Source organism: Zonotrichia leucophrys, chromosome 17, assembly GCF_028769735.1.
Source record: "Zonotrichia leucophrys gambelii isolate GWCS_2022_RI chromosome 17, RI_Zleu_2.0, whole genome shotgun sequence".
In the NCBI taxonomy this organism is placed as follows: Eukaryota; Metazoa; Chordata; class Aves; order Passeriformes; family Passerellidae; genus Zonotrichia; species Zonotrichia leucophrys.
This window is the reverse complement of record NC_088186.1, coordinates 1,044,281-1,068,718: the sequence shown is the minus strand read 5'-3', so window position 1 is coordinate 1,068,718 and position 24,438 is coordinate 1,044,281. Positions and strand designations below refer to the sequence as shown.

Genomic DNA, 24,438 nt, shown 5'->3' with positions numbered 1-24,438 from the left:
TTCCTTCTAAAAAGGTTTCCATATAAACCCTGTAGTAATGTAATACAACCTTTTAGTCAAATTTGAGTTTCCTGTTACACGTTTAAGTGAACCGACAGCAGACTCGGATCTATTTGAAACCAAGTGGTGTAAGTGAATGCAACCTTGGGAATTTTGTACTCCAAAGCATTCTTGAAACCTCAGAGATGCTTGTTGAGCTGTCAGATGTATTATTTATTGCATCTTTAAAAAAAAAAAAAAAGGCCTTGCAGGTAGTTCATGCCTTGTATAGTCTGCTGTGTTTTGGTGAGATCAGGTGGTATTGTCTGTCCTGTGCTTGCACTGTGTTTCACCCAAGAAAATCAGGTGGTTTAGAGACTGTCAGCAAATCCACATTTTTAGTCAAGTCCAGGTATAAGTAAGTCTGATAAAAATTTCAGGCTTAAGGTTGAGTGTTTTCTGCTGAGGTCTTGAGATGGCAGAAATGGAGTTTTGCACAGAACTGCATGAAGTTTGGGATTATAAATTGGATGTGCTAGTTCATTGTTCTATGAGCTAGTTCACTATGGCAATTATAAACTTACTAAAATAGTTACGACATGTCAGATCACAAAGTGCAGAAGATGGTAGGATTATTCTTTTTAAATGACAAAGTTGTTGCTGCTGTTGGCATCCAGTGTCTCCTTTATAGTGATTTCCTTGTTGTCTTTCTTGGTTTAACCCCTCTGGACTATTTATAGGCATTTTACAGTTCTGAATCGCTTCTTAAAGTTTTTGTGTTTATTTGTTTTGAGTGACTTTGGTCTCCAGTTCTGGACTCCAACCTTTGAATTGTGCTTCACATGATGAATCAAAGTATGTTCCAGTCCATCCCCAGACCTTGGGCACCAGTCTGGACAGATCAATGCATTTGGTTTAGGAAGGCAATACATTTTGTTATTTTATCCAAGTAGTGCCTGGTTTGGGCTGTAGTGTGAGGCAGTTCTGTCTGTGAAGCTGTTGAGCTTTCCCTGTTGGGAGCAGCGGTCCCTGCTCGCCTCAGCTCCCCAAGCTTGATGAGGCTGCGCCTCTGGGTGGGCTCATCCCAGTCCAGGCTGTAAAAGGCTTTTTGCTGAATTCAGCAGATGGATGGATGGATTATTTGTATAACATCAGTTGGGAATGGTGTTGGAATGCTGATTTCCCAAGTGTGGAGATGCTGCTGCTGTTCCAGCAACCCTTTTGGAAGTGAGCCCTCTTAGCAGGCAGGGACCAGTCCTGATGTGCTGTTGGTGGTGGCAGGAGGACACATGGGGGGTGTATGAGTTCAAACCAGCCAAGCTGGAGGAACCAAGGGTGACAAACTCGAGTGTGGCAGTGCTGGAGAAAAGGGCACAGATTCCCCTCAGAGCAGGGTGATAACATTTGGCACTGCACAGCACCTTCCAAAACGAGTGGCTGCCAGAGTGTTCCCTCCAGCCAGGGCAGCACTGCCAGCAAACCTGAGGGACCTTCCAGGGGAGCTTTCAGTGTCTTGTTTCAGTGCATCCTCCCACCTTTCAGCCCAAACACCCTTCCCTGTTTGATGTGGTGGGACTCTGGGACTGGCTGTGCTGTCCCTTTGGGGGAGGCTGTTGCCATCGTGCTCCTCCACGCAGTGTCTGCAGATGAATCACGGTCTCGTCAGCACGTGGGTGGGATTGCAGGGCCAGAAACCGCTCTGATAAGGGCTGTGACCCGGTCCCAGCTCAGCCTGCTGACAGAGCAGGTGTTGCTCCACACCCTGGGGAGGATTTGCAAGTCTTTCGTTTTGCAGAGCTCAGTGACAGATCCTGTTCTCCAGTTACTTTTGTCGTTGGGTCTTTGGGAAGCCCTCTTGCTGTGAGGGAAGTATCCACCAGCCTGTTAAAAACTCATGGTTTTTGGAGTGCATGGAGTGCAGCTTTAAGTCCCTGCTGAGAGCAGAAGCAGATGCTGGGTGGTTGGGACTGCTGCCTCTGAGAGCTGGGGTGGCACAGGCCGAGCCCTTTCACCCCTGCTTGGTGCTCCCTTCCCACACCACCACTGTCTCCTGCCTCAAGTGCTCCAGGATAATGTAAGTTCTGATTTTTCTTTCCTTAGAGTCAGCTATCCCCTTTGACTTGGGAAGTGACTTTTTTCTTAACTTGGTGATTTTTAAACTGCGGAGTTGGAGAGGAAAGTCCCTGCAGAGGGTGCAGTAGTTGGGGAATGCCCACCTACAGCACAGATGACAGCTTCAAAGTACATTCAATGTGATACCTTCAGGAATTTCAGTGTCTTGTTGCTGCCATCCTGAAAAGGCATGAGTTTTCTCCTTGTTGGAACACTGTTTCCTGTTTCCTTTCCTCAGAATGTGAAGCCTTTCTTGGAGGGTTTGTGGTGGGCTCTGCTTCTTGAGGCAAATCTCTGTCATTGCAGTGAGGACAGGGGGAGAAAAGCTGTAGGCATTTGAAGTTTCTTTCCCCAAGAGTAGGGTTTCAGGGTACACAGATACTAAACATGAACACAAGTTCCTTCCTCTTTCATGGAGATTCTGATTAATTCTTTGTGCTGCTGATGTTTCATTAGCTCTTCTATCAGAGTTGTAAAGAAAATGAGAGTCTCAGAAATATTAAATTGTAACAAAACCCCCCAAGAAACGATTAAAAGGTTTTAAAAAACATGACTGTATTTTAAGGAACCAAGTAAGTCACAACCATGTGTCTGTGTGCCACCCTATGATCAGCTGGGAAACCCAAGGAGTGACTCTCAGCTGTCAGTGTATTAAGAAGCAGCGCTGCCTTTTGTGGAGTCTGTATATACTGAACTCAGGGCCATGGAGTAAATATTCTTGCTGTGTGTTCATAATCATTCTACTTAGAGTAAGCGCTTCTTGGGTGGGTATTACAAACCTGTTAATCTTTATGGTATTTATAGGGTAATTTTTAACTCTCTTGAGCTCTTTACTTCCTTGTGGGTCAATTACTCAATTTATAACATTGTGTCAGATGTAAGAACTTTACCATCCAAGAGTAAACAGTGTTGGGGATGGTTCTCTACCTGTGTTTGCACTTAGTTCTTTGTGTATTAAGGTATGCAATAACTTATTCTGTGACTGACTTATTGGGATTTCTTTTAGTTCCTGTGGTTTGTGCTTTGAAGTGACTGTAATGTCTTATTTTAGCTTTTCTGCTTCATCACTAGTGCAGGAAGAGGGACTGTTCTGCTTTTGCACTTGCCTTGCCACGTGGCTTCCGACTTCCCTGGTCAGGCATAGCTGCACCTGGATTTTGCTGGACTTGAAAAATTTCTTTTGATGAGTTGTAGTGTGTTATTCACAGGTATTAATAAGGTGTCAGCATTGGGGAGATTAGGAAAGAAATGCAGGCTGGGCAGGACTCTTGTTTCCATGAGTAAGCTCATGGTTTTTAATAATCTGATACTACTGAGTTTATGCTTCAACACTGAAGCTTATTAGACCAATAGAAAATGGTTACAGAGGGCAGAATATGGTGGGAAATGTGATTTGTCTCTTATACAGAGCTTGCACATTTAGTTATAATTTTCTTGAAAGGTTAATTCCCAGCTTCTCTTCAGAACATTCTGTGCAGGCCTTTCTGTAGGGAAAAAAAATTGGACCCAATTTAAATAGACAAGTCTTGTGAATCCTGAAAGAATTTGGGCATTTAGCCCAGGAAAGGGAGAGTTCTCTGCAAGAACTTCATTAACCCTGTCTGTCATCAAAATAAGTAATAAAAGTAGCTCTGCAGACATTGTAAAGAACAGATCTTCTTTGTTTTACCCTGTGGCCTTGGTCTGCAAGGTACTGGTGAATGAATCTTGTTCTTTAGGGACAGCTGTGCCCGTGTGGGAGGGGAGATGGAGATGTGCTGCCTGCAGGGATACTGAAGGGGGGAGATGAACCAAAGAGCTGCATTTGTTTTTGGAAAACTTGTGCCATCAGTTGCAGGTACTCAGGAATGTGCAGGGAAGCTGACTTTTATTTAGTAGCAGTATTGATAATGCAGTCTCACTCACTCGCTTTTCCGCCCCGGTTATGCTGGGGTGGAAAACCCACAGATGCTATTTCTAGCATAGCTATTTTTGTAAGTAGAGAAATGTTAAATATTTTTACGTGGAGAAGAGTTTCTGCTTCCGTTTGGCTGTTGCTTGCAGGATCCAGATGCTGTGAAGCGCTTCCTGCGATGCCAACATCTGGCTGCCTGCACATTTTGGGTAGAGTTTTATGAGGTGGCTTTGAAGTTGCTTTTGGATTTGAATCACATGAATCCTTGGATTGGCTGGGCTGCACAATTCTCAGCATCATTTCCTTTTCCTTCTGATTATGGGAAATGTAAATACTTCAAGCTGTTGTTCTGATGTTTTGAAGTTGGGGGAACATATATCTCGATTTTCCTCCATTCGTTTTCTCTGGATAAAAGATATAATTTGAGTCTTTAATAGCCAACAGCACGGCTGTAGAGAGAAGCTGCATGAGCAGAGTTGGTTCCAGCAGGTTTTGTGGATTTTGAGCCCATCTGACATGGGCTTGCTCTCGTACTTTGATCTACCTTTCTCAAACATTTCAGAAATTTCAGCAGTATTTCAGAAGTATTTTTGTGAGGTTTGCTTAACACTTCTTGAGTGCTTGGAAGTGTTCTAATTAAAAGATATTTGTAAGTTCTAAGTGGTGGTGTTTCCAATCATATATGTACATAAAGATTTATAGAAAACTTTGTTAAACTTTCTGAGGACGGGCTGGGCTGAATGGATGCCACGTTCAGGGTTTGCCCCTTTAGCAGCAGAGCTGATTTTATTTTTTAATAAAATAAATTTATTTTTAAAATTTTTTATTTAATTTATTTTTTAAACTTTGGATCTTGGTTCTGGTTTTGTCTTACCGGCTTAAGGTGGTCTGTTCACTTGTGCTCCTGTGCGGGATGGGAGGTCACTAAAGGTGTCTGACAGGATCCAGCTGTGGAAGCAGTTTGCATTCTTTGCTGTGTCTGATAGAAACTTATTGTAGGGGTTGGTTTGGGTTGAGGGGTTTCACCATAGCCTCAGAACAATCCATCTGCCCGAGTGCTTGAGTTTTGGCTCTTCTCCTTGACAAGGGTCCTTCAGGTGCTGCAGGAGAGTGGAGCTGTGTTTCAGCTGTCACTGTCACCTGGCTGGGGGCTCAGAGATGTTCCCTCCTGTGCCAGGAGCCAGCCTGGAACGGGGGTGGTGCTGCTGGTACAGACAGTGTGTGTTCCACGGGATGGGACTCATTTCAGTTAGCATTTAATGATGTGAAAATGTCTGGCAGTTTCTGTGAACATTTACGTTATGAATATATTTCCAGCCTATATTTAATCTTCCCTTCATCAGAAATGAATGAATTCCAAGAAGGATAACAGAAGTGTTCTTAAATAATTTGGCTTCGTGTTTGAAAGCTTTATTGCATTATAAATTAAAACGTGAGCATGTTGTCACATGCTTGGTAAGCAGTACAGTAAAATTCCAGGTAGATTTGGTATGTGTTTATTTTTGACATGTGTTTCATTACCAGCCGTGGTGGCCTGAGAGATCTGGCTCTAATGGTTCAAAGGTGATAAAAATGAATACGGTGAATTTTCTGGAGGGCTCAAAATTGCAACTGCAAGAATATAAACTAAAGTTGGCTTGTTACTTTACTGAAACACACCTAAGTGAAAACTGGTAGGGGAAGAATGCGGCCTGCTGTTGCTGCACCATGGTCACAGTATCAGCTCTCTTCAGAGGAACTGTTGTCCCTTTAAATGCTGCTGCCTGCTATCCATCCTGACTTTTGGATGTGAATATGTATTTGATGTTTACATCCTACACAAACATCACACATAAATATTTACATGTAGTGTTTACTAGGAAATTGAGTGCAGTGGAAGAAGGGGTGGGAATAGTCCAGTTAAGCTGGTGAGAAGGAGCATTTACCTTAAAATGTGAATCACCAAGTGCTCTTGGCACTGATCCTGGAGCTGTTTAATAGGAGCCCTGTGAAACCATCCCTTGGAATGGATGGATCTGCAGAGCATCTGAAATGTGTCCAGAAGACTTAGACAATTATGTTTTCTGGTTTAGGACCAAGTTCTAGGGAGCTGGTACTACAACACAGGAAAAAACTGACCAAAAAAACCCCAACCCTTAACTCTGCTAAAAGTTTTAAAACTTAAAACTAGAATTAGAAGTCAGCTGCCTGCCTGCCTGGTGAGAGATGGGCACTTGAAATGTTCTCTCAAAAGTGTTGTATTAGCTCAAGTGGCATCCTCAAACACAGTGATCCAGCCAAGCACACTCTGCCCAACCTTGCTATTTTCCAGCCACTGTACTAGATTTTCCCCCAAACTAGAAGATAGAGTATTTGAAGTTATAGTGTTGCTTGCTTAGAATGGGAATACAGACCTGAGCTGGGTGTAGGTAGTGATTTGAAACAGAGTGGGATGTTTCATACAGTTAATTATTGGCAGGAAGCATTTGTTTTATTGACATCCACAGAGAGATGACTCTGCGTAGCTTTAAATAGTTGACTTAATGTCATTTTGCTTCTAGGTATGGAACAGTGAATTATGGTGTCTGTCACAGCATTTGTTTAATGAGTATCAGTTGTTGACAGGGTATGAAAAAGCTCCAGGGCTTTTCAGCCATTTCATGAAAACATTCTCAGTTAGGGGATTTGGGGTCTTTGAGGAGCCCATCCCTTACTGGCTGTTGAAAATCTGGTTTGCACAAAGTCTTAGCAGAAACCCATCTGCATCTGCTGTCAGGGTAAATCCAACCCTCTGAAATGTGAGGTGTGACTAAACCACCATCTTCTCTTCAGTGGTCAGTTTGTTACAAGGACCCTCGTCCTTCCCAGGGGTTACAGATTGCAGGTAACTCACACTGTGATGTTTGTGTGTGTGACTCTAGAGATGCAGTTTCATCGTGATGCTAGGCCTGAAATTCAGAAGCTGTGTCTGGGTGATTTACTGGGCTCTGTTTAACAGTTTTTGCTTGAATTCCCTCAGTGCAGCCAGAGCTGTTGGTGAGAGAGGCTCCAGTCCCTCTCACAGGGCAGGGTGGCCGTGCATGAGCACCACCCTCCACAGGCAGCTCTTGCTGGGCACTTTTTTACTGAATCACATTCTCTAACGGTGCCCTTGCAGTGTTCTCTCCTCAAGCGTTTCAGTGCCATTCCTCATGTTGTTTCGTTTAACATTCATATTCATTTTTTTTTCAGTGTTGGCAGGTGTGTATTTCACATTTACATGAGGGGTTTTTTGGATGTTAGACTGCTATTTGCTTATGGTAATTTCCAGTCATCATAAGGTGACTGTTGAGAGAGATGAGCAGAGAGGAAAAAAATTGTCAGGCATTTACAGTAAATACTCTCTGCTTTTGGAAACGCTGTCAGAAGTTTAATTGTTAGGTTCAAGTAAGTTTGTCATGTGCCAGACAGAATCAGTCTGCTGTAATGAACGGGTTATGCACTTCACCGGCAAAAAGGGAGAGTGAGAAACCAAGGGATGCTCAGGATTTCCTGTCACCTTGCACTGCAGAAGGAACAGGGTAGGCTTTTTAACCTAGCCTGTAATTAGGTTTTGCATGGAAGCATATATTACTGTGCTTGCTTTGCCAAAGCTCTTCAGTATGATGGATGAGATTTAAAGGTTGATCTGACTAAATTGCAATGAGAATACTAACGACAAAGATATTTCTGTTGTGAACTATTCCTACCAGGCATCATAGCTGTGACAGAAATGGTGTAAAGTAATGGACAATAAAAGTCACTCGAAAATAATACTCTCCTAGGATTGGGCTGCCTTCCCCAGAGCACCTACCCTGAACCACAGCGATAATGTAATCATAAGGCCAGATCATCATTTAAATATATAGGTAATCTCATAGAGTATCCTGGCAGATTTATTTTATGAGCAAGGAAGAGGAAGAATATTATTGGGCAGTAGAGAGGAAGAAAGTGGTGCTGATGTGGTTGTGTTTATTCTGTAAAACAGTTTGCATTGCTGCAGCCTTTGGGGAGCCTGCAGTGAGCAGCACAGTGGCTCCAGGAGGAGTGGCAGCCTGCCCCCCATGGCAGCACATCCCTGTGGGTACCACAGCCTGCCCCCCATGGCAGCACATCCCTGTGGGTACCACAGCCTGCCCCCCATGGCAGCACATCCCTGTGGGTACCACAGCCTGCCCCCCATGGCAGTGCATCCCTGTGGGTATCCCAGCCTGCCCCCCATGGCAGTGCATCCCTGTGGGTACCACAGCCTGCCCCCCATGGCAGTGCATCCCTGTGGGTATCCCAGCCTGCCCCCATGGCAGTGCATCCCTGTGGGTATCCCAGCCTGCCCCCCATGGCAGTGCATCCCTGTGGGTATCCCAGCCTGCCCCCATGGCAGTGCATCCCTGTGGGTACCACAGCCTGCCCCCCATGGCAGCACATCCCTGTGGGTATCCCAGCCTGCCCCCCATGGCAGTGCATCCCTGTGGGTATTCCAGCCTGGCTCTCATGGCAGCACATCCCTGTGGGTATCCCAGCCTGCCCCCCATGGCAGCACATCCCTGTGGGTATCCCAGCCTGCCCCCATGGCACTGCATCCCTGTGGGTACCACAGCCTGCCCCCCATGGCAGCACATCCCTGTGGGTACCACAGCCTGCCCCCCATGGCAGTGCATCCTTGTGGGTACCACAGCCTGGCTGCCATGGCAGTGCATCCCTGTGGGTATCCCAGCCTGCCCCCCATGGCAGCACATCCCTGTGGGTATCCCAGCCTGCCCCCCATGGCAGCACATCCCTGTGGGTACCACAGCCTGCCCCCCATGGCAGCACATCCCTGTGGGTACCACAGCCTGCCCCCCATGGCAGTGCATCCCTGTGGGTACCACAGCCTGCCCCCCATGGCAGCACATCCCTGTGGGTACCACAGCCTGCCCCCCATGGCAGCACATCCCTGTGGGTACCACAGCCTGCCCCCATGGCAGCACATCCCTGTGGGTATCCCAGCCTGCCCCCCATGGCAGTGCATCCCTGTGGGTACCACAGCCTGCCCCCCATGGCAGCACATCCCTGTGGGTACCACAGCCTGCCCCCCATGGCAGTGCATCCCTGTGGGTACCACAGCCTGCCCCCATGGCAGTGCATCCCTGTGGGTATTCCAGCCTGACTCCCCTGGCAGTGGGTACCCAGGGTTGGTACTCCCATCCCTGTGGGTATCACAGCTGCCTGGGGGCCTGCTGGGTGTGCCCTGCTGCATTTCAGTCTCAACCTCCCCATGTGTGGTAAAAGATGGACATTTGTGCACTAGGTTAAGTCGTGTACTTTACTGGTTTTAATCGGCTTGTGGATTTCTGGAACCATATATGACTTGCTGTTTGTTTCTGTTTGTTTTACACAAGGTACCCAAACAGACCTGCTTGGCTCCCCCACAAGTCCCTGTGTAGGAGGATAAGAGAGGCATACAGTGACTGAGGGGGAAGCAGATTTGTGTGTGTGACATATCTGTGCTTTAACTCTCAGTTCTGTGTGTATTTGTGTGTGTGACATATCTGTGCTTTAACTCTCAGTTCTGTGTGTATTTGTGTGTGTGACATATCTGTGCTTTAACTCTCGGTTCTGTGTGTATCTGTGTGTGTGTGGTGGGCAGCAGCAGGGCTGAGCACGGGGCACACAGAGCAGCTGCTGTGTCTTGCAGGAAGGTGAAAAGTGCTGGTACAGAAAGCAGTTGTAACGCTGAGCACAAGCTGCTGCTTTGCTGCCTGCTCAAGAGGTGCACGGTCCTGTCATGTTGATTATACATCTGGGAGCAAATCATTTGGCCTGCAGTTGAGTTGGAGGCATCCTGAGACACATGGTGATACCCGATCAGACTGGGCACAGCTGCTTCACCAGGAGCACCCGGGGCACCGGGGCGGCTGGGACTGAGTGCCAGGATGCTGATGAGGTTCTGCTCCTTAATGAGTGTCTTGTAACTAATGATCCTGGCCTTTGCTACCAAGTGCCCTGGGCTGTTCTGCCCTGAGAATCCCACCTGTCAGGCACCTGCAAGGTATCAGGGGTTTGATGGGATTTTGTGTTTTGCTCTCTACTGATTAGGTGTATGGACACTGGTACCCAGAGAGGAATTGCAGCTGGGGATGTGGCAGGGGAGCTGACTGCACAAGAGAGTTTTTGTTTTCCCTGTATTTAGAAAAACGCCAGGTTACCTGTGAGTGCTGCTGCATGGAGTAGTAACTGTACAGAGTAAGGTGACAGTAGTGTGGGAGAAGGAGCTGTTCATCCCATGTGGGTTGTGGCCATTTTTCCCGTGATGTTAATGATGATCCTGTTCTTTTATTCACTTTCTGGAAAGCCATGTGATGCTTCATGCAATTCAAAGATGTTTTGGTTTACAGTCATAGTCAAGACTCAGTGTTAAAATGTGTGATACTGCAGAACTCTGTAGGAAATTTGGAAGCGGGAATAAAAGGGAAACTGCAGAGCTAAGACAATGCCAAGTGAAAACAAGGCAGTGTTCAGAGTGCACCTTTCGTGCTGCAGTGCAGTGCCTGGGTGTTGTTGGCTGCTATTTGAAGATCCCCTTCCCGGGGATTGCCCTTCCCTGTCCCTGTGCAGTGCCAAAGCCTGGAATAGCCAAGCTGACAGCCTGGGCAGGACACGCTGTCCCGAGGTGTCAGCGGGCTCCGTGCTGTCATGTGAGCTCTGCTGGATCTCTTTTCAAAGCTGCTATTTTGTTCTTGCTCCTTCCTCTGCTTCCAGCTGCAGCACTTCAAACGAGCAGTGCCCGAGTGCAGCTCCTGCCCTGGCCCGTCCCTGCCCGTGGGCTCTCCTGGGCCCCGAGTCCCTGCCCTGGTGCTCCCTCACAGCAAGGATTGCTCCTCGAGTTTCCTTGGGGCCCCTGGGCACTGCCAAGGCTGGGCTGTGGTCAGGGCGTTCAGGTTCCCATGTCCAGAGATAAATCAGTAAATGCCTCCCCTGTTTTTGAGCGTTAGTCCTTCGGGAGGCAGGACACAGTGGATGCCCAGTTTGATCAGTGTCAGGCTGCAGACACTTCAGTGGCCCTGCCTGGACGTGTCTGTGCTGGGAATGTGCCCTGTCCAGGTTCCTGTGTTGGAACCAGGCTTTGCTCTATGTGTGTGGGCTTGGAAGAGCGAGAACATGTGGCTCTCCCTTCAAGTAAACTGCCTTTCTCCAGATCTTGAATAATAAAATAATTAAGATAGTTCCAGCAGTATAACATAAGGTAGGAATTTCATAGGGCACTGTAGTGTCAGTATTGAGACATAGTTTTATCTAGGTATCTTCACCTGGTTACTAATAAACCTACAGATGCTTGAGACTGAAAAGATCTTAAAATCAAACTTCTTCATACTAGCAGTGTTTCTCCCTCCCCCACTGGAGTTTCATGGTACTGACTTTGAAAAACTGTTTTTATTGAGAGCAACCCATGTGTTCACCTGTGTAATGTATCAGGAGCTGCAGCTCTTTTGTCAGAGTGAAGGTTCATTTGCTTGAGACATGAGAAGAGCCTCTCTCTGCTTTCCCCTTGTGTTATGGTAGCTGGTGTTGGGAAAGATCTGCCAGAGCTAAGGGTTTATTTCACAGACAACTGTTAAAAGAATTGAGCACTACTTGCTGCAGAAATTCTTCTTCAACATATTTTCTCCCCCACTCCCACAAATATTTAAAATACCTTTGTATTTTAAACTAAGACTTAGTCATTGACCAAGTGCCAGGCACGCACTATTAATACACTAATGAGGTCAGGTTGTGTTCTTTCACTGAGTGAATACTTGCCAAAACTCTAGAAATAAGTTTCTGCAAATGCTTGTATTGGCCACTAAATCTTCCCTTGTCTCCATTAGGCTTCAGTCAGTGCCAAGGACAGGAAAGATGCGTCTGGGAATGGCAGGGTTTGGGAAAGGGATGACCAAAACCTGTGAATGGCCTTTTCTGGGTGTATTTATTGTGGGTGTTCTCTAAGTGCTGTGACTGTGTTTTGGGGCCTGACTTTGCTCGGGGCCAGAGCCTGGCCCCAGAGCTGGTGTGGAGCGGGGAGTGCTGTGATCCAGTCCTGCTTCCCTGAGCAGCCGGCAGAATTAGCAGAGTTTGTCCCCGAGTCAGGCTTGAACACAAATGGTTCAAGTAGGGCTGGACAATGTGGGTGTGTTGGTTGTTTCTCTGCAGGCAGGGGAGGGGTCCCACAGCTGCCCCATCAGGTGTGCCTGAGGTGTGTGCACAGCCCTGTCCCTGAGGATCACCTAACCTGGGATCACACTGTGGCTCCAGCACTGGAATGCCTCAGCTGCCTCTTGGGCAGCTCTTTACAGCTGCTGCAGGTTCTGGTGCCATTTTTGAAGGGGATCAGACTCTCATTTCCCATTGCTGTGTTGGGCTGGCCTGAAACCTCTCCCCTTTCTTTTGCCTCAGCAGAGCCGAGAGGCAGAGTTTGGTATGATACCATGGAAGGGCAGCACAACCATCCTCATCATCTAGGGGACCAGAACAACCCTCTGTGCAAGCTGCCAGGGCAGGAATTCCAGCATGATCCTCAGGTAAGTGCGGGTGGCTCTGATCCCTCTCCCTCTGTCTTTTCTTGCCTTCGTTCCATAAAGGTCTCCTGATTTCTTAGCATTTAGCTGCTTTTGTCCCCCTCCTTTTGTTTTTAGTGCAGTTGTAGCAGTTTTAGGGAATATCCAGTTTGGGATTCTGCCAGACAGACAGTTTCCTGAACCCACTTCTTGATTATAATAAGAGAAAGAGGAAATAGTTTGAATTTTACTTAAAGCTAGTGTTTTTAAATCATCTTATGAAAACATACTGAGTTGGCTTTCTCATGTCTTTGACTCTTTGAAGAAAAGGCCAAAGTAAAATAGATTATTGTGTAAGTGAATAAATGTATTTTATCTCTTTTTATAGTAAGTGCCGGAGAAGTAATTACCAGATAAAAGAAAAAGCTCATTCTCCATGGAACTGTAGGCTCCCTGCAAGTCTCTGGAACTCATCCTGCAATGTGTTTTGTCCACACTATAATGAAGTTTCACTGTAGCAGCTCCTCTCTCTTCCTGCCTTTCTGCAGAAGGGAGCTAAAACCAGGATTAACCCACAGTCTGTGTAATCATGAAACTTGGATTTTGTGAATTCTGGCTGCTTGACTTTTCAGCCTGTTTTCTGTTGATCAGAGCAATTCAGTTTTGCCCCTGTGTTGTATTAAGGAATGAACCAAAAGCAGCATGGAAAGCTGTCAGAAAGAAGAGAATTGCAGCAGTGGGTGGGATGTGACCATGGGGAGGGCTGGTGAGCATTTGTTGTTCCCACTGCAGAGGTGAGCAGGGTCCCTGAGCAGGGCAGGGCTGAGCAGGTCCCTGAGAACAGCAGGGCTGAGCAGGGTCCCCAAGCAGAGCAGGGCTGAGCAGGTCCCTGAGCAGGACTGAGCAGGGTCCCCGAGCTGGAGCTCAATCCCACTTTCCTTGGGAAAGCTCTGCCAGTGCCCAGCACAGCCTCTGCTGAGGGGGAGTTCTGTGCACACACACTGAATGCACTGCTGGGAAAGTACCATGGTGTGGAGCAAAGCCCCCTCTCCTAATGTAGCAATTTGTCATATTAAGTCATTTAATAATAATTGAATCCCCTTGATTAATCTCCTAGAATTAGCCAGTTGCATTTTGAGCAATTAGGGTTAATTACTGCCTCATTTGGCAGGATAGTGCCCCTGTAATTATTTCATGAACAAGATTAGGAAGTGTTCCTGTGCAGCAGATACATTCATGGCATCTTGGAGCACATGTTAGAATTTGTAATGACATAGTTAAGTGTAATTAGTAGCTAATAATCTGTGTTCTGCTGTGATGCTGATGCTGAGTGGGCTCATTTTGCTCTATGGTCATTGTTCAGTGAAACCTCCCCTCAACTCTGGTAATACCCAAGTCCTGTTAATGGAGGGCTCTAGTAAACTGTTCTGAGAATGGTCTAATTTGGAATTAGAATTGCAGGAAGACTGCCTTTGGTTTTGCTGTCAAAATAACATAAAAAGACCTGAATAACAAAAATATACAGTCTACCAAGGAACTGGAAAAATGCATATAGAAAAGGTACTGTTTAGAAGCCTTCCCTTGGTGGCATGATAGGGTTGCTGATGACGTATTTCTGTTTTTCCTTTTTCAGGAATATATTTATATACATTTTTTCAAATCTCTGATACTTTTTACCTGGAGAATCTGAACTTAGATCCTTTCTTTCTTCTGAAAAATCTGAGTAATGCAGACATGCTGTGTAATGGTTTGTGGGGGGAGGTTTGGGAAGATAAAATTAACCAAACTGGTCTTATGAGAAATGTCATTAATGGCAGAGATAAAAACTTAAGCAGAAAAAACCAGAACATGAGTTCTTAGAGCCTTGGATGAGGAGGGAGCTTTGTGTGGAACAGCACTCTCTTCCTTGCAGCCCCTTCCTTACAAACTGCTGTGCCAGCCCCCAAAAGTCCAGAGCAGCAACTCCTCTCCCAGAAGCTTCTCCTATAATTATGCTGCTTCCTAAAGCTGCTTTTTTTTGTCAGTTCTGACAGAGGTGTTGTTTCTGCTTTATAGCTCATCAGTACAGAATATGAGTCAGGCTTTTCTGTCTTTAACTGCTGTAGTTCAGCTAATAAGATGAAGCCTTTGAGTAATGCTGGATACTTAGAAGTTATCTGTAATACAAACATTTTTTTAAAATGTCCAATAAAATGACAGTTTTGGCTTTTGGCTCTCATACCTGCCCAGAAATACCCCAAGGAAGTTCATTAGCAAGAGGGAGAACATTTTCTAGTAATGTTCCAGAATGAAGGTGTTAATTATTTAAGTCTCCAGATTACTTAGTGTGTAAACACTAAGTAGCAGTGAGCAATAAAAATTATTTAGGAGTAAATCAGTGATATAAAAATATAGAGTTGTAATTTTTCACTTAGTTTTCATACTAAATAAACACAGTAACTCACTTTTAAATAGCTCTTTTATATACTCACATTTTTGCAGCAGAGCTGTTAAGAGATTATTTCTATGGTAATTTTAATTTCTTTGTGAATGTCACCTTGTCCTACTATTTCCAAGCTGGTATTTTTCTCTTCCCTTGTGGTGTAGTAGTACAAATGTCTAGATAGGCCCAGAATATCTGGATATCAGGATAGATCCCAATCATGCTGACAGGGGTGCTGAGACTTTGAAACTTAAGCCAAGTTCTTCAGCAAACTTTAATTCCAGGTAACAAGTCAGGTGAAGGATATTTTATGACTGTGTAGTCTAATTTTGAAGCTCAAATTGAAAAACCTGATGTATTCTTCAATAATTACTTGGCTACCTGTTTGAAGGATAATCCATATTTTAAAAGTTTCCTCATCTCTTGCAAGCTTAGAAGTTCCTTCTTTAATCAATCTGTTCTAATGTGTTCTCATAAATTCACACTGGAATTTCAGCCTCAAAGTATGCAAAATTCTTTTCAGGTAGGCATTATTGAATGGAGGCAGGTGTATAATTTTGGACATCCTAAAAGGGTTTGAAATACTGATGTTGATAGTAAATCATTGCTTATGGTGTGTGCACGTTCTGCAGGAGGGGCTGGAGCTCCCCCAGTAGCACTGCAGATGTCTTTTAAAGGTGAAATTAGTTACAGTAAATGTCACTCAGATGAAGTATGCACTTTAGAAGCAAGGAAACCGTTCCTTTAAAATTAATGATGCATTGCAAATATCAGAAAAAACCTTATATCCAGCGTAAAGATAATTAAAATTCAGGTCAGAAGTGTATGACTTAGTCGGGCTAAATTTTTTAATGAGATTTCAGAAAATTAATTGGGCGAGTATGTTTTTACTCTTCTAAAGAATATTTCATTTCATGGCTCTACAGGAAAGATGCTTTTATTGGCATCTGAAGATTGGACTGTCTGACTTTTTAACTGTTGGTTAACTAATCCTAACAGTTTTTAGGTTGATTACAAATACTCTAAATGCCTGCAGCCCTTTGTGCAGGGCTGACTGGTGCCTGTTTTCCTCATGCCAATCAGCAGTAAAACAACTGACTTGATTATTAATTAACATTAGCACTCTGGGTTTCTGTAGTGTGCCAATTAGCAGTGAGCAATCCCCTTTCTCAGCCCTGGGCTCCCGGTGCCTCTGGGGGAGCAGGGGACAGGCCTGGCCCTGCAGTGGGGCTGTATCTGGGATATTTTGCTTTCACTCTCAGGGTGCTCCTTGGCCCAAAACAAGGGCTCAGAGGCTGCAGGCACAGCTGCTCCCACAGCTCTCTTGGGGCTGGTCAGGTTTTCCCTGGATCTCAAGTCATTACAAAGAGGTAAATGTATTGGCCAAGCAGTAATTGTTCTGGAGATTGAAAGTCTTTCTACAGAAGAGTTTTTTCTTATTCCCCATCCCAAAACACAAATTCTGGACAACTACTCGTGAAGGAAACTAAAACACAACAAATGTGTTCAGGGTGTATAGGCATCCTACCTGCCTCTCCTTAGAAACCTTACAAATTCTGTTCTGCAGACAATCTTGTAACACCTCAAAATCGGAGGCTGAAAGCCCTGGCAGGATTCCTCCTGACGTTCTGACAAGGGCTGCCCTTGCCTGCTTTTGCCAGCTTTGGAATTTCTGCTCTGGCACCACTGGTTCCATCTCACAGAGCACATGTGTGCCAGAGGAGATGTCCAGAAGAGCTTGTTCTTGGAATGAGCTCTGCATTTCTTCTTCAAAATGAATGAGGTTTTTATTTGCATGAGGAATTCTTTGGTGCTTTTTTTTTTTGATGGAGTAGGAGGAGAATGAGACTTCCTTGTGTGCATGAAGAGAGCAGCCTTTGTCTGAAAACAAGTTCTTCCCAGACTGTGCCCTTCCTACAGCTGCCCTGGGAACAGAACTGTGCAAACAGCCCAGTTTTTGTACTGTCCAGGGTTGGGGTTCCTTTTGCTTGGTTGGTTTTTTTCTCCTCTTTTCTTGGCTCATTTAGGTTTGTTTTTGGTTTGTTTTTTTTTTAATTCAAGCTCCATTGTTGACCTTGACACCTGATCTGTAGAGGCAGGGGCTTGATTTGACTGCAGTTATGGAAACCTGAGCCTAAATCTGTCCTAAGAATGAGAAAATGTATTTTTAATGGACGAGTTAGAAGATGACGGTGGTGTCTTACTACACACAATTGATATCTGTACATGAAAACTCTGAGGTTTGCAGAAATAAAGATCATGGGTTTGAATGAAGAGGGATTGGTTCTTTGCCAGCTTTCTGAAGAATGGTGGTGGTGAGTTGTGGAAGGACTGGAAAGCAGTGGAGAGCCCCATGTGAGGAGTCCTGACTCAGTGCAGTGTGTGCCTGGGGAGCAGCTGGGTCCCGGTGCTCTGGGGGTCCTGCCAGCCTTCACCTACAGCAAGAAGGGAAGGTGGCCTGAGATCAGAGGGAGCTTTCTGGTGCTCTTTGGGCTCACCTGAGGATGATTCCTGGTTTGTTCCACAGTCGAACATCTCCTGCCCTCTCTGAAAGCTCCGTTACTTTAATTAGGTCTGATAGGTTGTGATAGCCCATGCAAATCTAGGTCATTGCATATGTAAATGTGCAGCTGCAGTCCTGGAGGTGCCAGAACACATCAGCAGAGGTGTCCAGGCATGGGCAGCAGCACCAGCAGGCTCTGGGGCTCTCCGTGGCCAAGGGGCTGGGGCACATTCCCCTCACACTTGCCTAACGTTTGTTTATGCTTTCAAGTTCAGGAGTTGGTAGATATTTCTGGGCACGTGCTTGAAATATTAGTTTACACGTAAGCACTCTTGGTGTAAACACACACTTTAATGGTTTAGGAAAGGTGAGTGGAAACCGTCCTTGATTTCGGTGTGGATTTCTTTCTGAAAAATAAAGTTTTCTAGTAGTTGCCTCATAAAACGCTGTTAGAAGTGCTGCTTCTATTGTAAATGGTGACTGCAAGTTAGAAAAGCTTTTGCTTTGACTGCAGTTAATAGCTGGTGACTTGTTCCAGAGTGCAGGGGAGACAGGAGGGTTCCTAAAGTGAACCATGGCCTGAACTGCTTGAAGGGAGCACGTGGAGAAATGACCTTCCTCTTTCTGTGGGACTTGCCTTCAGAAATAACGCTGGGCTGAAAGCTTTTCCTGCATTTCAGATGCCAGTTCCAGCCCTGTCCTGCTGCATTAGGAAATGGCAGTGCTAGCAATGGTCATTCCTTAAGGCTGCAGCCCTGCCGGGACACTTGTGCTGGGCATGGCTGGGCTGCAGGCTGCCTCCTCCCTGGGCAGCCCTTCCCCACCCCCTGCGCTGGCAACTTCTCTTTTTGGGGCTTTTGGTGCAAACTCCGAAGTGGCTCAAGATGCTGAAACTCAAAGTGTTCTACTTGGCCCGTGTGCTAACTTGGAGTAATTAATTTTGGTAATTTCTTTTTGAAGCGCTGTTTGGCAGCCGTGCTGTGCCAGAGGAGCCGAGCGGGGCTCCCGTGGCCCTGGGCTCTGTGGGGTCCCTGCTCCTCGTCAGGCTGGGCCTGCTGGGCTGCATCTCCCCGCTGACACAGGCAGGCAGAGCTGTGAGAGGCTGTGCAACCCCAGAGCAGCTGGGGATCAATGAGTTACTTACACGGAAGGCAAGACTTTCATTCCCTTTGTGAAGGAGTCCTTTGGCTTCCTCCGGGCCGTGTTGCTGCTGCGTGTGCCAGGAGTTGGTGTGTTTGTGGTGGATGTTCCCCACTCCCGGGGCCAAGGGGAGCAGGAGGGGCCGAGTGGCTCTCTGGGTCCCTGACTGCCTTTCCTTTGACAGAGACATTTAACGTCGTACCCGTATCGCTGCACCTTGGCAGATTTTCAGATTGAGAAAAAGATCGGCCGGGGCCAGTTCAGCGAGGTTTACAGAGCTACGTGTCTGCTGGACAGGAAACCTGTGGCTCTGAAGAAGGTGCAGGTGAGCATTTCCTGCAGCCCCTGCTTGGGGTGGGATGGGAACCACCCCGGGCTGCCAGCTCTGCCCTGCAGGGTCTGGGCCCTCATCGCCCCTCAGGGGTTCCTGTGTCCCCGGCAGGATTGCACAGCACTGCTGACGTTTCATATTTATTTCAAATTTCACCTTTGACTTTGGGAAGAGGGCTCACCAAAGAGTTGTTAAATGTGTGAGACAGCGAGGGCCTGTGGCTGTGCTGGTGCCATGAGGAGCTGCCATCCCAACACAGCTGAACCACGGGAACATGGAAGGGAAAAAGGCTGGGGCTTGCTGGTGGACTTGGAGAAGAATTTGTGAGAACTTGGATGTCAGAAGTGTAGATTTTTTTAAACTTGGCTGAAAGTATTGGGCAGTATTCAGAACAGCATTTTGTTTGAAGAAATTTGCCTTTAATCCTTCAACAAATCCTCCAAACTCCCATTTCCAGTGATTTAGTGATCATTGCAAATGAATATTAATGCTCAAAGTTATTGTTAATTATTACAGAGAAATCAGTGGAAGCTGTATCTGTTTAAAAGAGAAAAGTAAACATTTTGTCTTTTATTTACTATATGGAATTGATAATAATTAAACCAATGAAAATCACAGCAGCAAATTCACAAACTTGTATCTTTCTTTTTTGTGCTGGTTAGAATATTGCCTATGGGTTTTAAAATTAGTTTTACCCCAATGTTATCCCTGTGGTGGTTTCAAAATAAAGAAAACATTGATCTTTCTTTGATCTGGGGATTGTGTGAATACTCATTACAGCAGAGGATGTACAAACTGGGGAAGGAAACACCAACTGCTTGTTAAAGTATAAAGTACTTTTTTGTTGTTGTTTCATTTTTATCTTCTATGCTTTTGTGTTTGAAGATTTTTGAAATGATGGATGCCAAGGCAAGGCAAGATTGCATTAAAGAAATTGACCTCTTGAAGGTAAGAATTTTTATAATAACTTTTTTGGTTTGTTTTAAATTTTTCTTTTCTTGGGGTTTTGTTTTTTGTTTGTTTTGTTTTGTGGAAAAAATTGTTTTCAGGTTGGCAAATAAAGCTTACACAGTAAAGGAGAAAGCAGTTTTGGCTGTGCATATCATGTATGTGTGTGTATAAATATCACATATGAAAAATGATAATTTAGATAAAGGCTCTGAAACCAGAGTGTGTTTAAGTGATTAAAACAAGTAATGATTTTGATGCCTTAGTAGCTTATTTTAAATTGTTGGTTAAAAACATGGATGTGTTGCACTTTAAATACCTATTTTTAGTGAATGTAACAGACTGCAAAGGGCTAAAAATTTAGTTTAGCAAGTCAAATTTCATTCTAAAAGTATTAAATAATTACTTCTGTTCCTGTGATTTTGGGGATTTCTGTTCAAATTCATGCAGTTGTAGCCTGAGTCTGTAGGCTGTAGGGAAGGATAAACATGAGCCAGTTGCTCAATATTAAGGAGGAAAATAATGCTGAGGTTTACATTCAGAAAGAGGATCTGTGATATTTTTGGGTTCCAGGAAAAAAATAAATTCAAGCATCAGTTGTGAATGTAAGAATGAGCTATACTGAAATGAAAGAAAGGAATTAGTGAAAAAGCCAGCATAAATAATCAGATACTGACATGTACAATTTGTGTGGTTTTGTCCTCCTTCAGTTTTAGTTTGAGCTGTTCTTTTAAGGGGCAAAAGACCTTGAGTACTGTAACCAACATCTGGGGGTTTGTTTCCATTTAATGGGGGGGAAAATTGATTATTGCTTAAGAAGGCCTCCTTCAGGACATTGCTTTCCAATGTTTTACAAGTTTGCAGTAGAAGAGGTTGTTTCACCCTGTTTGGTGGAACTGCTCTTTGCCAAGGACAGCTCCAGGGTGATGCTGTTTGTGCCAGGGTTTGTGTGGGGCAGTCTGGCCCAGGCTGTGGTGCCCCTGTGGCTCACAGAGGTGCAGACCTTGTAACTGCTCCTCTTGCATTCCCTCCCTCTGCAGCAACTGAACCACCCCAACATAATTAAGTATTTGGATTCTTTCATTGAAGACAATGAACTCAACATTGTCCTGGAGCTGGCTGATGCTGGGGATCTCTCTCAGATGATTAAGGTAAGGATGTGTCTGTGCTGGAGGTGCTGCAGACTTGCAGGATTAGGCAGGCCTGAGGCAGTGGGGTGAGCACAGCTGGGTTAGAAACACTTTTTTACTCCCCTTGCAGTTTTGCACACCCATGGGTTGCTTCCAGACCTGAACCCAAGTGGCTGGTGGCATTTTAAATACCCCAGCCATGCCCTGAGTTTCTGGTCCCTGCTGCAGAGGGAAGTGTCTGTGATCTGGTGGGACACGTGTGTTATTTGCAAGGTTGATTTACCCAGCCCATGATTGATGGGGACATTTAATTACTGGTGGGTTCACTATTCACATCGCCTGTCTGCCACTCTGAAGACATTCAAGGAAGTCTATTGACTTCCTTTGCAATGGGGATTTGGGTTTGAGAAAATGTTTCAAGTACTTGTTCTTCTTTTATGTTGCTCTTAGGAATACTTGTATTGCTGCAAACCAGCTTTAGTTAAGCTGTTACCACCTGCTTTTATATTTTCTTTGACATGTTAATCTTTAGACATACATCCCTTGTGAGAACAGATGTGTTATATCATGTTTGTTAGCACTCTCAACCTTCTCTCCATGTTTTACCTGGTTTTTGCCATCATTATTCTGTAATTATCATAAATGAATATTTGGAAAGTTCTCCTCCTCCTTGTTGTCACAGTTAAAATATCTTATTAACAGATTTGTTTTCTTTGCCAGCAGAGCCATGAGGCACTAGGCCAAAGGCTGTCAAACGAGTTCCCCATTCAGTCCATAGTCAGTGGCTAAATTTCCAGGATCCAGGAAAACCTGCTGGGTGTGAGAGGAGAGCCCCTGGGCGAGCGCTGGGAGCAGCAGTGGCAGAGCCACCCTGGGCCAGCCCTGGAGCTCCAGTGCAGCCTCCCCCGAGGGGAAGGGGAGCCGGGGGGCACAGCAGCTCTGCCTTGGGCTCCCCTTCCCTTGGGGCTCCTGCTGCCTTCTGCCCTTTTGCCACCATTTCCTGGGAGACTTGCAGCTCATCTCAGCCCCTTGTGCTTGTGGTCAAAGATGGAAAAAGCCCAGGGATTGTGGGAGCAGAAGTCAGGGCTGTGTGAGGCCTCCCTGGGCTGTGCAAGGGTTCTGCTTGACTTTGCAATCTTGGCTTACAAAAGTTTTACCTACGGAATTGTAAGATCTCGTTATATGAAATATTTGTATTTTTTAGTCTTCTGTAGTTTTTAGTTCAAAAATACTGACAAATACCTTCATTTACTTATCAGGGTTGGCTATTTAAATTTTAAAAATAACTTTCTGTGTCATTATAATAAGAGTTACATTTTCCAAAACATAACTGGTAGAGTCTCGGATTGGTGCCTTGCCCAGTTCTGGATTGTGCTGGCTTCCAGTGTCCACAGCTCTGTGTTCCCTCTGTATTTCAGACATGAAGAAGATGCATTTCTTTTTTCAAGGTCATATAAATGAAGTTTTTCAACTGGTACAAATCTAGGAATTAAATGTTTACAATTTCTAACAGAGGTAAAAAACCCAAACCCAAGCCCTAAAGGCAAGAGGGAACAAAAGCTGCCTCCCCAATGCAGCTGCACTGCAGCAGGGGAGTTTCCCCACCAGCTCCTCCGTGTCACCCCCTCTCTCCCTGGGAGCTGAAGCTCCTGTCTGGGTTTTTGGTGGAGCAGCAGTGACAACCTGGCAAGGTGTGAGGGTGATAAACCCAGGGCCTGTCTCTGTCATGCCCCGATGCCTGCATTATTTATGAGGGATGTAGAGCTGCAGGAAAACCCACTGGAGAGTTGGGACTTCCTTGTAAATGTCAGGTGAACCTTATTGGACATGACATTTAGAAAATTATCACTTGTGGTCTTGCATATCCACTCTTAAATATTTTAATGAGAATGAAATAATTTTATTGTGTATATAACACTTTCTCCCTCACCCTCTGTAATTCCTCTGTGCTCTCTCTCCAGTTTTGGGTTGAGACTGTTGCAATCTGTCAGATTTGCTGCCTGGGGAATTGCACAGTCGTGCCCCTTCACAGCTGATCTGCAAAAGAAAATTTGCCATTGCTTGAGTCAAACACGAACTGGTAACAGCGTTTCACATAAAATAGGGAATGTGACAACGGACATCAGATGTCAGTGCTGAGGGGGAAAGCATGAGATGCAGAAAGGGGCAGCAAGCCATTGCCTTCCTTTATTCCTGCAGGGGGGAATCCTCACGGGTGCCATGCAGAGGCAGCGCAGCTGTGCTGGGGCAGGGGGTGCGTGGTGCTCCCAGTGCCCCCCCTGGGCAGGGCTCGAGGAGCAGTGGGAACCTCTGCAAGTGTTGAAGGGTATTCTGTTAATGCTCTGGCTCTAGAGCTGGCTCAGTGAGAAGCCAGGGACCTCCGATCCGAACCCTGCAGTGCTGGGATGCCTGGGTGCGGTGCCAGACACGGCTGGGGTGCCCCCCTGCAAAGGAGGGAGAGCAGCTGAGGGCCTGCAATGTTTGGCCTTCCCTGAAGTGTGCAGCTGGCTCTTTATTCCTGGAGTGGCTTGAAGAAGACTCCGGTATTGCAGGGAGCCAGGGCCACGCTGCCCTCGGTGGTGCTGCTTTGTGCTGCCGTGATTCCGAGAGCTTTGAGCACCCGAGGCCCTGGAACGGGGCCCGGCTGCGCTCGGCGCTGCCTGAGCACACCCAGCTGGGCAGGAGAGCCTCTGTCACTGCACAGTGCAGGGCATTTGGAATTCCTATTATGCATGAAATAGAATATATTATTCTACCTGATCGCAGAAAGAACACGGATGCTTTATTGATGCTCTGGCCATCTTTTAAAAAAGGAAAGCAGATTTCCTTATTCTTGTTAGTAGACAATGCAATAACGAATGTTTACAAGGGGGGTGTTTAATGGCCTTTTGTTTCTTAAGGCAAAATATTTGAGACATTTGTTGTTTTGAGGCATTAAATATGTTTTGCAAGGTAATTAAGGAGATTAATGCTAATCATAATTGTGTCCATTCAAAAATGTCAAACCTATTTAAGCATATTTTTCATAATAGTTGTTAATTAGCGAACTGCATCGAAGTTTCCACACAGAGAGGAGGAGTTAAAAGCTAATCAGAAGAAAAGTCATGCAGCTGCAGATCTGGAAGACGTGAGCAACCTGCAGCTGACTAACACAATTCCAGGAACGAGTCAAATATGTTGCTTTTTCACTGATCTTTTATTTATTTCCTCCCACAGTATTTTAAAAAGCAGAAACGGTTAATCCCGGAAAGGACGGTGTGGAAATATTTTGTGCAGTTATGCAGTGCAGTGGAACACATGCACTCCCGCAGGGTGATGCACAGAGGTAACATTAATTCAGTCTCTTTTCACTGAATAATAATATAATGTTCCAATTAGTAAGCGCCTACATTCAAAAACAATTATGCTGATGTTCAGCCAATGCATGTTTAGAGAGGCTGGAGCCTGCGAGATGGATTTCTCCTTCTGTCTC

At 45.5% G+C, this 24,438-nt stretch overlaps 1 protein-coding gene across 2 annotated transcripts in view; it reads left to right on the top strand.

Annotated features, from left to right (window-relative positions):
• Positions 1-24,438, top strand: part of NEK6 (NIMA related kinase 6) — a 44,184-nt gene that overhangs the window by 4,523 nt on the left and 15,223 nt on the right. Inside the window, exons 2-6 of one of the 2 annotated variants that reach the window (XM_064728079.1) lie at positions 12,395-12,516; positions 18,742-18,882; positions 19,774-19,836; positions 20,877-20,987; positions 24,183-24,291. In XM_064728079.1, the coding sequence (XP_064584149.1) occupies positions 12,424-12,516; positions 18,742-18,882; positions 19,774-19,836; positions 20,877-20,987; positions 24,183-24,291 (517 nt within the window). In that variant the 5' untranslated portion in view covers positions 12,395-12,423. Of the gene's footprint in view, positions 1-12,391; positions 12,517-18,741; positions 18,883-19,773; positions 19,837-20,876; positions 20,988-24,182; positions 24,292-24,438 lie in introns of both variants that reach the window. The other variant, XM_064728080.1, reaches the window with a different exon arrangement.